This window comes from Bos taurus, chromosome 6 (genome assembly GCF_002263795.3).
Source record: "Bos taurus isolate L1 Dominette 01449 registration number 42190680 breed Hereford chromosome 6, ARS-UCD2.0, whole genome shotgun sequence".
In the NCBI taxonomy this organism is placed as follows: Eukaryota; Metazoa; Chordata; class Mammalia; order Artiodactyla; family Bovidae; genus Bos; species Bos taurus.
The window spans coordinates 104870961-104889119 of NC_037333.1; the positions used below are offsets into that span (position 1 = coordinate 104870961).

The 18159-nt window shown below is 48.3% G+C and overlaps 1 protein-coding gene across 1 annotated transcript in view; it reads left to right on the forward strand.

Annotated features, from left to right (window-relative positions):
- The first annotated feature begins 10353 nt into the window (after window positions 1-10353).
- OTOP1 (otopetrin 1) overlaps window positions 10354-18159 on the forward strand; it is a 51832-nt gene continuing 44026 nt past the window's right edge. The window contains exon 1 of the mRNA NM_001206784.2: window positions 10354-10765. Within this exon, the coding sequence (NP_001193713.1) occupies window positions 10354-10765 (412 nt within the window). The remainder of the gene's footprint in view (window positions 10766-18159) is intronic.

An 18159-nucleotide genomic window follows, 5' to 3' on the forward strand; every position in this document is an offset into this window, starting at 1 on the left:
GCTAAGAGCCACATCTTTATAAGTAGGGTTGTTTGGGGAAGGGGAATGGGTCTGGGGAGTAGAGGTTATTAGATGCCCTCTTTTGTGGCCACAGTTAGGAGAACTACCCTTCACTTAAACATGTGCCACAACTACAGAGCCGGGCGAACTGCAGCTACGGAAGCCCGCGTGCCCTAGAGCCTGTGCTCGGCAACAGGAGAAGACACCGCGATAGGAAGCCTGTGCGCCGCAACTCGCCTTAACTAGAGAAGAGCCCATGCAGCAACGGAGACCCAGCACAGCCAAAAATAAATAAAAATACCACGAAGTCTTTGATTCAGCTCAGTGAGTCGAGGTGGGGAAGAGTTTGGCAGATTTTAGGAAAGGTTTACATGGAACTTGTAAGAAACATAGCAGTCAGGAATAGTGTGTATACACTAAGGACTAATTTTTAAAAAGATTTACTTCTTTATTTTTGGCTGCACTGGGCCTTCGGTGCTGCACATGGGCCTTCTCTAGTTTCGGTGAGTGGGGGCTACTCCTTGTCGCAGGGCAGGGACTCGGTAGTTCGCAGCTCACAGGCTCTAGAGCGCAGGCTCAGTAGTTGTGGCCCATGGGGGCTCAGTTGCCCCGAGGCATATAGGATCTTCCCAGAGCAGGGATCGAACTCGTGTTCTCCGCATGGGCAGGTGGATTCTTAACCGCTGGGTCACTACCAAGGAAACCCAAGGACTAATTTTAAAGAGTAACATGGAAACTTGCATTACTGTATGTAAAATAGATAACCAGTGGGAATGCACTGTATGGCTCAGGAAACTCTAGCAGGGGCTCTGTATCAACCTAGAGGGGTGGGATGGGGAGGGAGGTTCAAAAGGGAGGGGATATATGTATACCTATGGCTGATTCATGTTGAGGTTTGACAGAAAACAACAAAATTCTGTAAAGCAACTATCCTTCAATTAAATAAAAAAAAAAAAATGTAAAGTAACAACAACAACAAAAAAAACCCAACAACACTGAACTGCAGGCTGTGGGTCAAGGGAAGATTGGGAGTTAACAGAAGAGAAAAGTATTCTCCAGAGGGCCACAAAGATGTCATCTAAGTGACGGATTCAGTTCTTGAGGTTGAGGAAGAGGACTTTTCCAATTATGCAGAAATGTCATGAGTAGCTCTTTTGTTTAAAAAGCCATGTGAGCGACTAGCTTTTAGCAGAGCTGTAGCGTCTCCAAGCCTTTTCATGCCTCACTTTGGGTGTATTCACGATGTCTTGAGATGCATCGCTTATGTCTGTGCACCAGTGGGTTGTACTGTTTCCCATCTTCAAACAAACACACCCCAAACAGGGCTTCCTCATGCTTCTCCAGTTATTAGCCCCTTTTTGGGTCTCCTTTCCAGCAAAATAATTCTTTTATTTATAAAATAAAATAATTCTTTTATTTATATTTAATAATATTTCCACTAAATAATTTTTTTTTAATTTTATTTTATTTTTAAACTTTACATAATTGTATTAGTTTTGCCAAATATCAAAATGAATTTGCCACAGGTATACCCAAGTTCCCCATCCTGAACCCTCCACCCTCCTCCCTCCCCTCCCCTCCCTCTGGGTCGTCCCAGTGCACCAGCCCCAAGCATCCAGTACCGTGCATTGAACCTGGACTGGCGACTCGTTTCAAACATGATATTATACATGTTTCAATGCTATTTTCCCAAATCTCCCCACCCTCTCCCTCTCCCACAGAGTCCATAAGACTGATCTATACATTGGTGTCTCTTTTGCTGCCTCGTACACAGGGTTATTGTTTCCATCTTTCTAAATTCCATATATATGCGTTAGTATATTGTATTGGTGTTTCTCTTTCTGGCTTACTTCACTTAAAAAAATTTTTTTTATTTGGCTGCACCAGGTCTTAGTTTCAGTGTGTAACTGCAGGATGGTTAGTCGTGGTCAGTCGTGGTCAGTTGTGGTCAGTCATAGTTAGTCGTGGCATGTGGGATCTAGCAATAGTTCCCTGACCAGGGATGGAACCTGGGCCCCGTACATTGGGAGTGTGGAGTCTTATCCACTGGACCACCAGGGACGTCCCATGAGTCCCTCTTATACTTGGAAGTTCTCCTGCCTCTTCTTCCATGGTCACATTGGGTCTGACCCCCCTCTTCCACCTGCCTCCTTCATTCCTAAGGGCCTGTGTGGATACACTGGGCCCACCCACCTGGGTTACCCAGGATCATCCTGTTTTAAAACCCTTACTTCATTTCAGTGTTCCTTTTGCCATGTAACACAACGTTTTCGTAGGTTCCAGGGACGAGGGTGTGGACGTCTTTGGGGCCATTACTCTGCCATTACTCTGTTTCCAAAGACAGGGCATGGAAGCTACTGTTTAAAGCGTAAACTCAGAAGCTGAGCATGTCACTTCCATCCTATGCTATCGGTCAAGCACTCACAGATTCCAGACTCAAGGGGAGGAGATGTGGCTTCCACACACCCTAAAGGAGTGCCAAAGAATTTGGAGGTCGTGGTTTAAAATGGCCACAGTCTAGCAGACACTGTGGAGAGCAGTATGCTGCTGCTGCTGCTGCTAAGTCACTTCAGTCGTGTCCAACTCTTTGCAACCCCAGAGACGGCAGCCCACCAGGCTCCCTCGTCCCTGGGATTCTCCAGGCAAGAACACTGGAGTGGGTTGCCATTTCCTTCTCCAATGCATGAAAGTGAAAAGTGAAAATGAAGTCGCTCAGTCGTATCGGACTCCACGACCTCATGGACTGCAGCCTACCAGGCTCCTCCGTCCATAGGATTTTCCAGGCAAGAGTACTGGAGTGGGGTGCCATCACCTTCTCCGGGAGAGCAGTATGGAGTTTCCTTAAAAAAACAAGATAGAGTTGCCATGTGATCCAGCAATCCCACTCCTGGGCATATATCCAGAGAAAATTCAGATTCTAGAAGATGCATGCACTCCGGTGCTTATAGCACTGTTCACAATAGCCAGGTGATGGAAGCAACATAAATGTCCACCAGCAAATGAATGGGTGAAAAGGGTGTGACACACACACAGTGGAATACTACTCAGCCATAATAAAGAATGAAATGATGTCATTTGCAGCAACATGGATGAACCCTAGAGATTATCATACTAAAGTCTGTCAGACCAAGAAAGACAAATGTATGATACTACTTATATATGGAATTTAAAGTATGATACAAATGAACTTACTTCATGATTCCTAGACATAGAAAACAAACTTATCTTGCTAATTTTGGTGTGTGAAAAAAATGTAGAATTCATTGTGTGTACTGTCTTGGAGAAAGGCAATGTGCAATTGTAGGAAGAAAGTGTCTTAGGGGCCGGGCCAGAAAACCTGAGCTCTCATCCTAATTCTGTCACTAAATAAATGAGCTGGGAAAAGTTAAAAAAAAAAAAGAAAACAAACTTATGATGACCAAATGTTCCCAGAGGATTGGGGAGGGATAAATTAGGGAGAAAGGCAATGTGCAATTGTAGGAAGAAAGTGTCTTAGGGGCCAGAAAACCTGAGCTCTCATCCTAATTCTGTCACTAAATAAATGAGCTGGGAAAAGTTAAAAAAAAAAAAAAAAAAAAACTTACGATGACCAAATGTTCCCAGAGGATTGGGGAGGGATAAATTAGGATAAATTAGGGGTAAATTAGGATTAGCAGATCCTACTATATATAAAATAGATAACAAGATCCTACTGAATATATACATATTCTTTTTTTATATATACATATATATATATACATATACCAGAAACTAACACAACATTGTAAATCAACTATACTTCCCAATTTTAAAAAAGGGAAATCGCTACAGTGTAATCTCTGTTCACAAATTATCTAGATTCCTTCCACTTGCAAGAGTCACTTGCCTTCCAGGGATCCCACTTATAGCATCAGGTTTAGGCTTTAGCTCCCTGATCTCATAGTCGTAAATCAATAAAGGGTGCCTCATCAGAGGCATGGTCCTCTTGATCTGCACACCTTTAAAGGTAAAAGTGAAACTGTTAGGTGCTGAGTGGTGTCCGACTCTATGTGACCCCATGGACTGTAGCCCTCCAGGCTCCTCTGTCATGGGATTCTCCAGGCCAGAGTACTGTAGTGGGTTGCTGTTCCCTTCTCCAGGGGATCTTCCCAACCCAGGGATCAAAGCACCGTCTTCTGTGTCTCCTGCATTGGCAGGCAGTTTCTTTACCATTTGAACCACCAGGGAAGCCTCTTTGAAGATAAGTTACCTGCCAATTATACACCAAACATAAAGGGATGAGGTGGCCGTAGGGTACTCACAATAACATTCCCATTCAGAAAGAGATAAACAAGGCATGCGGCCTCTGGTCCCTAAAAATCCCGAATGCCACCTGGGCACAAGTCCTCTTTCATTGATTAGGGGCCAGTGCTGCTTGTTAGGATGTGCAAAGCTTTAGGCTCTACTCTCTGGTCTCTATTCCACCCTCTGTGTCATCTTCTAGTGGAATCCAGTAGTGCTTCCACTAGGACAGTTCTCAAAAAGTGAGAAATAGAATAGCTTCTTGGTAGCATTTAAAGAAATCTTTACCTTCTGGAGCTGAAGGATAGACACAGCTAAGGGTCAGCACAGAACTGAATTGTGAGAGGGGCAGAGGGGCAGAGAAGGCTGAACTCTCCGTCTAGGAAAATATCTTCCACCAAGGTCAGAACCCAGATAGGGAAGGAGCAGGACTTTGAGAACTGAGATGGGGATCTTGGTAAAATGCACTTGAGAACCTTGCACTCCTAGATTCCTCAGAACCTTCTGGACCAACAGAAGGCCCACCTCTCCTTCCTGGGTAACAGAGCCATTCCTTGCTTGAGGACCATGTGGGGGCCCCAGAGGAGGTATGTATGTGTTTAGTCGCTCAGTTGCGCCCGACTCTTGCAACCCCATAGACTGTAGAGGCTCCTCTGTCCATGGGATTCTCCAGGCAAGGATACTGGAGTGGGTTGCCATTTCCTGCTCCAAGGGATCTTCCCGACCAAGGAATCGAACCTGGGTCTCCTGCATTGCAGGCAGACTCTTTACCAACTGAGCTACGAGGGAAGCCCAAGGCCCTAGGAGAGTTCCAGAGGAGGTAGGGATCTCAAAGCAATGCTTACTCTCTTCAGGATTTGCCCCATGTCCTTCCTGGCCACTCAACCATTCAGTTCAGTTCAGTTCAGTTCAGTCGCTCAGTCGTGTCCGACTCTTTGCGACCCCATGAATCGCAGCACGCCAGGCCTCCCTGTCCATCACCAACTCCCGGAGTTCACTGAGACTCAGATCCATCGAGTCAGTGATGCCATCCAGCCATCTCATCCTCTGTCGTCCTGTTCTCCTCCTGCCCCCAATCCCTCCCAGTATCCGAATCTTTTCCAGTGAGTCAACTCTTCACATGAGGTGGCCAAAGTATTGGAGTTTCAGCTTCAGCATCATTCCCTCCAAAGAAATCCCAGGGCTGATCTCCTTCAGAATGGACTAGTTGGATCTCCTTGCAGTCCAAGGGACTCTCAAGAGTCTTCTCCAACACCACACTACAAAAGCATCAATTCTTCAGCTCTCAGCCTTCTTTACAGTCCAACTCTCACATCCATACACGACCACAGGAAAAACCATAGCCTTGACTAGATGAACCTTTGTTGGCAAAGTAATGTCTCTGCTTTTCAATATGCTATCTAGGTTGGTCATAACTTCCCTTCCAAGGAGTAAGCATCTTTTAATTTCATGGCTGCAGTCACCATCTGCAGTGATTTTGGAGCCTAAAAAAATAAAGTCTGACACTGTTTCCACTATTTCCCCATCTATTTCCCATGAAGTGATGGGACCGGATGCCATGATCTTCGTTTTCTGAATGTTGAGCTTTAAGCCAACTTTTTCACTCTCCACTTTCACTTTCATCAAGAGGCTTTTTAGTTCCTCTTCACTTTCTGCCATAAGGGTGGTGTCATCTGCATATCTGAGGTTATTATCCTGGATCAAATACTAAACTAGCCTTACTGGGGATGCGCTGGCCCACTAAGAGAGAGGGATCCATACATGGCAAAGTTGCTTCAGGACCTGAATAACTTATGATAAATATCAGGAGTGTTTGATCCTGGTGGTGCTGGATTAAAAGTGGATAAGGGAGCTATTTCAAATCCTAAAAGATGATGCTGTTAAAGTGCTGCACTCAATATGCCAGCAAATTTGGAAAACTCAACAGTGGCCACAGGACTGGAAAAGTCAGTTTTCATTCCAACCCCAAAGAAGGGCAATGCCAAAGAATGTTTAAACTACCATACAATTGCATTCATTTCACATGCTAGCAAGGTAATGCTCAAAGTCCTTCAAGTTAGGCTTCAACAATACATGAACCAAGAACTTCCAGATATACAAGCTGGATTTAGAAAAGGCAGAGGAAATAGCGATCAAATTGCCAATATCCATTGGATCACAGAAAAAGCAAGGGAATGCCAGAAAAATACCTACTTCTGCTTTATTGACTATGCTAATGCCTTTGACTGTGTGGATCACAACAAACTGGAAAATTCTTAAAGAGATGGGACTATAAAGCCACCTTACCTACGTCCTGAGAAACCTGTATGCAAGTCAAGAAGCAACAGTTAGAAGCAGACATAGAACAACAGACATTCCAAATCAGGAAAGGAGTACATTGAGGCTGTATATTGTCACCCTGCTTATTTAACTTATATGCAGAGTACATCATTCGAAATGTCAGGCTGGATGAAGCACAAGCTGGCATCAAGATTGCCGGGGGAAATATCAATAACCTCAGATAATGCAGATAACACCACTCTAATGGCTGAAAGTGAAGAGAAACTAAAGAGCCTCTTGATGAAGGTGAAAGAGGAGAATGAAAAGCTGGCTTAAAACTCAACATTCAGAAAACTAAGATCATGGCATTGGATCTCATCACTTCATGGCAAATAGATGGGGAAATAATGGAAACAGTGACAGACTTTATTCTCTTGGGCTCCAAAATCATTGCAGATGGTGACTGCAACCATGAAATTAAAAGACACTTGCTCTTTGGAAGAAAAGCTTTGACAAACCTAGATAGCATATTAAAAAGGAGAGACATCACTTTGCCAACAAAGGTCTGTATAGTCAAAGCTATGGTTTTTCTGGTAGTCATGTATGGATCTGAGAGTTGGGACTATAAAGAAAGCTGAATGAACCAAATGTAGATCTTGCCTTTGTGTGTGTGTGTGTGTGTGTGTGTGTGTGTGTGTTGTGGGTTTAATCACTTGGTCGTGTCTGACTCTGCAACCCTCTGGACTGTAGTCTGCCAGGCTCCTCTGTCCATGGGATTTCCCAGGCAAGAATACTGGCGTGGGGGGGGCCATTTCCTCCTCCAGGGGATCTTCCCAACCCAGGGACTGAACCTGTCTCTTCTGTATCTCCTGCATTGCAGGCTGATTCTTTACACACTAGGCCATCAGGGAAGCCCAGTTCTTGCCTTTAGGAGTTCAGAACAGGAAAGACAGTTAAAAGATAGATTATGCCATGTGTCAAAGAGTGGAATGGAGCAGTAGATAGGTCCCCAGGGGACCACAGAAGGAATAAGCTGGATGTCTTAGTTTCCTTCGATTGTTCTAACAAAGACCACATTGGATGGCTTAAACAACAGAAATTTATAGTCCACAATTCTCAAGACTAGAAGTCCAAGATCAAGGTGTCCACAGAGTTGGTTCCCTCTGAGGGCTGAGAGGGAAAAATCTGTTTCAGGCCCCTCCTAGTTTCTGGTAGTCTCAGATAACCCTTGACTTGTAGGTGGCATTCTTTCTGTATACTCACATCCTCCTCCCTCCATATGTGTCCATCTTCAAAGTTTCCTTTTTTTAAAGAAAGAGGCAGTCATACTGAACGGGACCCTATTACCTTAACTTGATCATTTGCAAAACTTTTATTTCCAAACAAGTTTCCATTCACAGGTACTTCAGGGCTCCTCTGGTGTCTCAGATGGTAAAGAATCCATCTGCAACGCAGGTTCGATCCCGGGGTTGGGAAGATCCTCTGGAGAAGGGAATGGCTACCCACTCCAGTATTCTTGCCTGGAGAATTCCATGGACAGAGGAGTTGGGTGGGCTACCGTCCATGGTACTTCAACATCTTTTGTAGGGAGACGCAATTCAATAGGTATTGATTGAGTACCTACCATGTGCTGGGTACCACTGTTCTATGTGATGGAGATACAGCAGCAGATGAGACAGGCCATGCCCTTCTCATAGAGCTTTCATTACAATGGGAGAGACAGGCCCCAGAAATACACACAGTCTGGGTAACACTATGCAAAGAAGGAAAACAAAGCAAGGTCAGGGGCTGGAGCACAGTGGGGAGGACTCATTGGATCCCACTCCCCCCATTAGTCTGATGAGACGATGACGCTTGGCTTACTTATTCATTCATACGGCCTCCATCCACGTGTGCATTCACTAACTCCTTGGTTTATTTACTGACAGCCACCTGGCTTAGCTCTGGTGACACCCAGGTGAAGGGCACACTCTAAGCTTTGGACGGATGGACACGGTCCAAAGGGACTGACCTTTTTGCATTCTTTCTGTGCATGTGCTCCATCCTGTCTCTGGAACCCCCTCACTTGCCCTCCCACATCTCCTGGCCAACTCCTACTTCTCCCAAGACTGTTCAGGTGCTGCCTCCTCTGGGAACCTCTCGCCTTGCTTGGCAGACTCAGGGCTCCTCCAGCCCTCCCCATCCAGACAGCCCTGGGTCATGGGCTCCTGCAAGACAGAGCTGAGTCTCATGTGTGATTCTCTCCCCCTTTCCAGACAGTTAAGTACTTGTCCCACGAGGGTGTCTCACTAGAAGGTGAGCTCCATAACGATACTCTTTCAGAGCTGAATCCCCCACACTTAGAGCAGAGTCCTGCAACTAATTCAATGTAGGATAAATGAGTATCCGTCACCTAAGTGAATGAACAAAGTGAAAACGTGAACGATGGCGGAGTCCTCAGGTTGACTCCCAGCCTGGGGCTCCCTGCAGCCAGGACCCTCTGGCAGTCGGAACCAGCCATACAATTTTCTGGATCCACTGTAAAAGGAAAATGTAGGTCCCCTGGTTCAAAATTAAGAACTTTAGAATGGCAAACAACAGGGTGTTAAACCAAGGGGAAGAGGATGTCTCCGGGGCGCTGGGCCCTCTGTTACTGCACTGTGGCTTGCTGTGAGCCCTGCCCACCCTCCCCAGGCTCCATCTCCCCGCCAGCGGTGCTTCCCAGCTCCTTGCTCTAGCCGAGATCTCAGGCTTGCCTGAAGACTTCCGGAGAGGGACACCTGTCGGACAAGGTCGGGCGGTGGTGGTTGGGGGTGGGGGGCGGAGGGAGCTGAGGGAGGGGCCCTGGGCCTCGCGTTCCAGGGAGGACCCGTGGGCAGCCCCCAGCCCCAGCTCGGCTCAGTCCAGAAGCAGCTCCCCATGCTCCTGCAGGAGGGAGAGAGATGATCTTTTCTTGGGAAGTGGCTCCCGTCTTTATCCGTTTCTGGGCATCTTCAGGCAGACACACAGGGACACCAGGCAGACGGGCTAACAGAGACACGAGCAAAAAAGACACGCCATCTCCATAGTCATAGATCTAGGGACGGGCGCTGCCACTCTGTCCCATCCTCCCCGCCCCAAGCAGGCACACCCAAAGACTGACGGGCCAGACAGAGACCCCGCACAGAGCAAACAGACCACAGAGACACGCAGGGACGAGGACAGGCAGACTCACGCGCACGGACACCTTCTGGCTCACCTGGGCTTCCGCGGGCTGCCACGCAGACGCTGAGGCACCGGAGCCGCGCACGCACCCTCGGGGCTCGCGGTTCCCTCGCTACCACGCCCCCGTGCCTACCCTCTTCGGCCAGCTGTGGACAACCCCTCGCTCCCCCGCACCCCAACTCCGGGAGCCACCTGTCGCCCGGGCAGGGCTGGGTCAGCCGGCGTCGGCTCAGGGGACAACAGAGCAGCGGACGGCGGGCGGGTTCGGACGCGCTGGGCTGGGGAGCGGGAGGACGCGCGGCCATCGGGGCAGGGCTGGTGCCCAACCAAGGCATCGGGGGCCCTGCGTGGGTCCAGGGTGCTGGGAAGGGTTGCCCCAGACCTTGCGGAGGGAGGGGAAGTGGGCAGTGTGCATAGGGGAGCGCGAAGAAGCTGGGGTCAGCGGGGTGGGGACGTGGTAAGTGGATTGGGTGAGCGCCTTGACCGAGGGCAGGGGGCAGAAGGCGGGAGAGCAGGTGTCCGCAGGTGATCAGGACAGGGGGGCTGATCGGCCAAGGCCCCTCGGGGCTAGGGCAGGGGAGGACGGGAGCAGCGGGTGGGGCGCAGGTCGCAGCAGTCCCCAAGGCTAGACTAGGTGAGGGTCACTCAATGATGCCCGAGGGTCAAGGGGCGCCTGCCGCTCCCCTGAAGGCTCCGAGCGACTCGGAGAGGGGCTCCTCCTGGCCAGCGGCCCGCCCGCCGCCCCTGTTCTTGGCTCCGGGGTTCCGGGGATCCCCGGGTTCCCCGGCGCCTCGGCGGGGCGCCGTCCGCGAGAGCTTCCCGCAGAAGCTGGCCGAGGCCCTGAGCAGCCAGTACGCGCTGAACGTGTTCGTGGCGGGGCTGCTGTTCCTGTTGGCCTGGGCCGTGCACGCCTCGGGCGTGGGTAAGAGGGACCTGCTGTGCTTCCTCACGGCGCTCATGCTGCTGCAGCTGCTCTGGATGCTGTGGTATGTGCGCCGCAGCTCCGCGCACCGCCGCCTCATCCGCCTCAAGGACACGTACGCCGGCGCGCGCTGGCTCCGCGGTGAGTCCCCGACGCAGCAAACCAGCGGGCGGGCGGCCGAGCGCACAGCGAAACCAGCCTGCTCTCCCGCTAGCTGCAGCCGCGCGGTATCTGCGCCCTCGCTCCCTTCCACCTCTCTCCTGTAGTCTTCTCTGCCTCCGTCTTCCTGTCCATCTTTTCTGTGCCCCCCTCCCCACACCTTCACTTCTCTTCTCTCTCCCTCCGCTTTCAGGCTCTTGCCTTATATTCCGACGTTGGAGCTACGGTTACAGAAACCTATTCACATCTTTCTTTCCTTATTTAAAGCCCTGCCATGGTTCCACTGACCCCGTGACAGAGGCCACACTCCCTATCCTGGCGTTCAAGGCTCTCTCTGATCGGGTCCCAGGTGACTCTTCAGTTTTATCTTCTTTGTCCTCATTCTGTGCTCCAGGCTCAAAGGCTTTAAGTTCCCGTCACAGTGTCTCATTCCTCCAAAGATCTGGCCCCAACGCCACCTTCTCCACACACTTGGCAGGAATTACTCCTCACTCCCATGGGCCATGGACGGAGGAGCCTGGTAGGCTGCAGTCCACGCGGTCGCTAAGAGTCGGACACGACTGAGCGACTTCACTTTCACTTTTCACTTTCATGCACTGGAGAAGGAAATGGCAACCCACTCCAGTGTTCTTGCCTGGAGAATCCCAGGGATGGGGGAGCCTGGTGGGCTGCCATCTATGGGGTCGCACAGAGTCGGACACGACTGAAGCGACTTAGCAGCAGCAGCAGCCCATGGGTCACCATGGCTCTATGTAGAGCCCTTTTGGCCTTTGTGAATTTCTGCCTTGTCTTATGACTAGTTGGATATGAGCCTGGTCATCCAGATGAGATTTGAGGTTTCTTAGGCTCAGGGACTGTGTCTAGATCATCTTGCCTTTGGAAAAACTACATACAACTCCAGGGTGGCCCAAATTCCTGCTCTGAAAGTGGTTGTTTCAGGGAGGTTCATGGTTTTGAGATCCTATAAATGGCAGTGAATCCAGCGCCATAGCAAACAAACACGCAAAAAGAATGGAATGTTGCTTTGAGGCTGTTGACTTAGGCTCAAAAATATCATACACAGGCTTTTGACCGTCACTTCTCTGTAGTGGCAGAATCTTCCCTTGGTCTTTCCCTCACTTCCTTCCTCCTCCATCCTCTGTTCTTCTTTCTTCCCTTCTTCTTCTCCCCTCATCCAACCCTTCCCTTCTCCTCCATGCCTCCCTTTTCCATCCACCCTCCTTCCTTCTTTCCTTTCTCTCTTCCTCCCCCACTCTCTCTCCTTCCATCTTTTCTTTCTCCCACTCTCCCCTCCTCCTTCCTTCTTCTCTCACTCCCCCGCTCTGCTCTTCCTCTCTCTTCCCTCCTCTCTCTTTTCCTCCTTCCAGGAAGACTCTGAGCATTGCGGCCCCAGTCAATGCATCGGTGGCGCTGCCATGTTCCAAGACTAGGAAGACAGAAGGAGGAGTAGGGTGGGAATGCAGAATCAGGGCTCCTCCTGTGGATGTGTTACATCTGAGATGTCCATTAGACATCAGGCAGAGATGGAATAAAAGAGGCAATGTTGAGAGAGCACCTAGTAGGTGTTCAGTAAATGGTGTGGCTGTTTAGACACTCACCAAGTTGTTCCGTAGTAACAGAACTCTTCAGGTGAGGCATGTGGATGATGGAGTGGTGCTGACTCTGAAGGCATGGCGCCATAACTCAGCTCTTTTACCCTTACCTTTCTGAGTCCCAGTTTCCTCATCAGTAAAGTAAGAAGCATGGCTGCCTCTCAGGGAAGGAGCTGGGAGAAGTTGCCTGAAAGGGGTTTGCAAAGCACTGTCCACCCCTGTAAATGAGCTGTGGTTTATCAGAGAAGCAAGAGCCTAATTGCCCCAAAAGTACTCTAGGAGTCCACAGTGCCAAAGGGAGTGCCTTCAGCCCAAGAAGGCACTGAGGTTTTCCTTGGAATCCCAGCTGGAAAGACAGGTTTGACTTAGCTCTGCCCTGGCTTCTGTGTTGGTCTTGGAAGTCTGCAGCTCTGACAAAAAGCCAGCCTGTGGAATTCTGGACCCTGAGGTTTTCCAGAGAAAGTTTTTGGGTCTTGGTATGAGCTGTGAAACATTTCTTTGAGCAGAAGACATTCTGTCTCACCTACCGCGTATGAGAAAGTGAAGGCTTTTTTGGGAACAAAAGTCATTGGCTGTCATAAAAAATCAGCAGGAAGGATGAATTATTCATCCAGCTCCTCTATTTGCTGGGTAAAGAGACTGATTTCTTCTGGAAGAAGTGTCAGCAGCAGGACATCTCATGCCAACCCCGGTGCGCAGTGACAGGAAAACCCCCTGAGTAGCTGTTTCATCCTGTTAATTACCAAGGTCTTGTTTCTGTTTCTGGTCTCTTGAAGGACTGCAGTGGTGAAGGAAGGTTTCTTTTTTTATTGGTTTCTGACCTGTCTCAAGCCCAGAGAAGTGTTATTAACACAAAATCATGGCAATGACGACAATAGGACTAATAGCCACGTTTATTGAGTGTGTTTGGAATGCTGGTTAGAGGTATTGTCCCAGTCGTTTGTCACGGTGATGCTTTCTTTGTGTGTGTGAATAATCACTCCCAAATCTAATCCTTTTAAAATGAGATCAGATTTTTACGGAGTGCTCCCCCCTTTTTTTTCTTTCTTTCATTTCTTTCTTTCTTTCTTTTTTTTTTAGCAAAGAGGGCTTAGGAAAAGATTCATTGGTTGCTTCTCTGCCCTCTCCTGCACAATAATTGATTAGCTCTTATCATTACTTCTTTTTTTCTCTTTCTTTTTTAAAACTGAAGGATAGTTGATTTACAGTGTTGCACCGATCTCTGCTGTACAGCAAAGTGACCCAGTTATACACATATAGACATTCTTACAAAGTGCTTTTTTTACTTAGAATGAGGTGCATCTGTGTACATAGCACATTGCCTCTCTGTCTGCTCTGAGTACTTTGGTTCTTATCTGTTAGGGGCAAGGTGCATCTGGAAGACATGCCCAGGACAGGTGGCTGTAGAGATAAAGGTTGGGATGCAGTGATGGAGTTCAGAAAGAGGCCGTCTCCATGTGTGAGAAATTGAAGGTTGCAAAAACAGATGGTTCCAAGCACCTGTGTGAAGAGAGGCGGGGCCCATCGGGGATGGTGGCAGGGAGCAGAGGAGGAGAGAGAGGCAAGGGATGAAGGCTATAGGACCCAAGGATGCAACAGTCTCTGAACACAGGGAGCCCACAGTCTGGCAGTGCAGCCAGAAACTCCTGGAGGATGCTTGGCAGGATTGCAAAACCCAGCATGCAGCCCTGCAGCAGTGTCTGTTGCGGCTAAGGAGGGAGCGGTCAGGGTGGGTCCCCATGGGATTCCAGTCCACCCTGCTGATTTCAGGGCGGATTCAGCAAGTTCATGAACGTGGCACTGGGCTTCAGGTTGGTTCCCTCCTCAGGATGCATATTCATTTCAATCTGATCACCTCAGGCCTCTGCAGGCACAGCCCCTCCAGACCCCCCTTGTTTTCCTGGGCCTCTGTTCCTGCTGCGGGTATAGTGAGCACGTGTCAGTGGGCCCAGCAATTCTTCTCCTGTTTCTTAAGCAATAGTCCTCTTGAGACATAGTCCACATAATCTACAATTTACCCATTTAAAGAATCTGCCTGCAATGCAGGAGACGTGGGTTTGATCCCTGGGCTGGGAAGATTCCCTGGAGAAGGGAATGGCAACCCACTCCAGTATTATTGTCTGGAGAATTCCATAGACAGAGGAGCCTGGCAGGCTATAGTCCATGGGGTCTCAAAGAGTTGGACACAACTGAGCTACTGACACACACACACACACACAAAGTGCACAAGCTGATGGGTTGTGGGCGATTCACAGATATGTGCAACTATCACCACAGTCAGTTTTTAGAACGTTTTATCATCTCAAATAGAAGCATGTGCCCTTTAGCTCTTATCCCCTGATACCTCTTACCCCCTGAGAGCCCTTACCCCATATCCACCCCAGGAACAGATAACCGTGAATCTACTTTCTATCTCTAGATTTGCCTGGCTTGGACATTTTAGTGAATGGAATCAACTAATATGTCATGTTGGTGATCAGCTTCTTTCACTTAGTGTAATATTTCCAGTCTCACAGCGGTTCTTGAGGTGGATGTTATCACCTTCATCTCCTGGACCAAGAAGCTAAAAGGGCATCAGGGGGAGGGTTGAGCCCCTGTCAACGGAAACATTCAGACAGAGTGAGAAAGAGAAGAGGGCTGAGCTCCTTGTGATATTAGAGGGCGACAGAGGGGCAAAATCCCTCACTTCCATGTAACTTCTGTCCTCTTCACCCAGCAGAGGGATCTTTGGAACATGCAGAGAATAACAGAGCCCACAGCATGGGGACACCTTTTGTGGTGGCTGGGCAGAAACATTGATCCAGTTTGGTTCAACAGCCTGGACCGAGCTCTGGGGCACTGGTTGGGTTCTGGGGACAGGATGCTCAGGTGTGGCCCCTGTATAGAGAGCTGCAAGAGGGGGCGAGGATGGTGCAGACAGTGAGGGGTGTCAGAGCACGAGGGCTAAGAGCTCCCCGCCCCACCCCCCCTGCATGTAGCCTCACTTTTCTGCCTCAATTTCCTCATTTGTTAAATGGGGAGGATGATACCCCAATGTGTGTGCGGAGGTGCTTCCCTGGTGGCTCAGCAGTAAAGAATCTGCTGCAATGCAGGAGATTCAGGTTTGACCCCCTGGAAGAGAGCAGGGCAACCCACTCCAGTGTTCTTGCCTGGAGAATCCCATCCCCTGGATAGAGACACCTGGAGGGATACAGTCCATGGAGTTGCAAAAAATCAGATATGACCGAGCAACTGAGCATGCGTGTATATATAGGGAGAATATGTAGGGTCTTAGGAGGCTACCTTGAATTTAAAAAAGGATAAAAGAATACACAGAATATAAAAAACTGAGCATGACAGTGACACCCAGCAAAACTCTGGAGCAGGTGAAGATGCAGGGGTTTTTGAGCGATTTTCCCAGGAAAGTGAGCGACTATCTCCTAGGCTCAGCCTGGGCTCACTGTGAGAGAGTCTTGCCTAATTGCACGCATTCTCTCACATGTATTTTTTTGCTTTGTTCTTTGGATGGGATTTCTGCTCTAGTAGAAAATACAAACCTCCTCTCAGGATTTCAGCCTTACAATGCAGCTGCCTAAAAAGCTGATGCTGATTGGGCACTGATTGGAAAGGAAGTCAGCTGCAAGTGGAGTGTCCCCCGTTGAGCATCATGTGGGTGCTGCTAGGGGGTGGCCCCAGGAGGAGTGAAAGGGGTGTACAGACAGTCCAGGAGAGAGAGGATGTGGAGATGGTAGGGGGTTTCCTAGGAAATGAGAGTCATTTTTTCAGGGAAGCCTTTCATGTTGCCTTCAGACCAGGTGGGTCTTCTGGGTTGTATGTTCTTATAACATCCTGTTCACTTTCTTCCTAGCACTTCTCAAGCAAGAGATTGTGTCATTCAGTTTGTTGATCTAACCAGGTGGTGGGCTCTTCAAAGCAGAGACCCTGTTTGAATGCACTTCCCATTATAACCTGAGCTCCTGGCACACTGCCTAACATGCAGTGAGTGCCCGTTGGTATTTACTGAATCATCAAATGGATGAATGGATAGTTGAATGGATGGATGAAGGAATGAGTGAATGATGGCAGAATTGCCAGGAAAGAGAATGGTAGTTCTGGGGTGCTGTCGTAAGTTCCGTGTGGGGAAGAGCATTCTAATCTAAGCAGAAGCTGGTGATGCAAGGGGTGAGCCTCCCAGCCCTGGGCATGTTCAGGTGGAGACCAGACAGGTGCTGGTCATGATGCAGTGGGAAGCATCCTTGCATGAGATGGGGGATGTAGACTAACTCTGTGGCACCTTCAACCTCCAAGAGTCTACAGTTCAAGATTCTAGACTCCTAGGAGGGCTCTGGGCAACTAACACAGTGGAGGGGGTCTCCCCTCTGCCAACACTAAACATTTTAGGATTATTCTCAAGTAATGTGGCTACAGAACCTTCTAATTGGCTCTACCTAGTTAAGTGATGATAATAAGCATTCAAACAGGGTCTCTGCTTTGAATCCTTGTAGAAGTTTTTTATTTGTGGGACACTGTTCTGGGTGCTTTCCATGTCAGGCCTCATTTAATCTCCTCCACACCCCTAGGAGACAGTTGACCTTATTAATCTCCTCTACACCCCTAGGTGAGATAAGAGATAAGAAAGCCTTCCCCAGTGATCAGTGCAAAGAAACAGAAGAAAACAATAAATGGGAAAGACTAGCCATATCTTCAAGAAAATTAGAGATACCAAGGGAACATTTCATGCAAAGATGATCACAATAAAGGACAGAAACAGTATGGACCTGATAGAAGCAGAAGATATTAAGAAGAGGTGGCAAGACTACACAGAAGAACTATACAGAAAAGATCTTCATGACCCAGATAATGACAATGGTGTCATCACTCACCTAGAACCAAACATCCTGGAATTCGAAGTCAAATGGGCCTTAGGAAGCATCACTATGAACAAAGCTAGTGGAGGTGATGGATTCCAGCTGAGCTATTTCAAATCCTAAAAGATGATGCTGTTAAAGTGCTATACTCAAAATGCCAGAAAATTTGGAAAACTCAACAGTGGCCACAGGACTGGAAAAGGTCAGTTTTCATTCCAATACCAAAGAAAGACAATGCCAAAGAATGTTCAAACTACTGCACAATTGCACTCATTTCAGATGCTAGCAAGGTAATGCTCAAAATCCTTCAAGTTAGGCTTCAACAGTACATGAACTGAGAACTTCCAGATGTTCAAGATGTATTTAGAAAAGGCAGAGGAACCAGAGATCAAATTGCCAACATCCATTGGATCGTTGAAAAAGCAAGAGAGTTCCATAAAAACATCTACTTCTGCTTTATTGACTATGCCAAAGCCTTTGACTGTGTGCATCACAACAAACTGTGGAAAATTCTTCAAGAGATGGGAATACCAGACCATCTTACCTGCCTCCTGAGAAGCCTGTATGCAGGTCAGGAGGCAACAGTTAGAACCGGACATGGAACAAAAGACTGGTTCCAAATCAGGAAAGGAGTACATCAAGACTGTATACTGTCACCCTGCTTATTTAACTTATATGCAGAGTACAACCTGCAAAATGCTGGGCTGGATGAAGCATGAGCTGGAATCAAGATTGCCAGGAGAAAGATCAATAACCTCAGATATGTAGATAATACCACTCTTATGGCAGAAAGCAAGGAAGAACTAAAGAGCCTGTTGAGGAAAGTGAAAGAGGAGAGTGAAAAAGTTGGCTTAAAACTCAACATTCAGAAAACTAAGATCATTCCATCCAGTTCCATCACTTCATAGCAAATAGATGGGGAAACAATGGAAGCAAT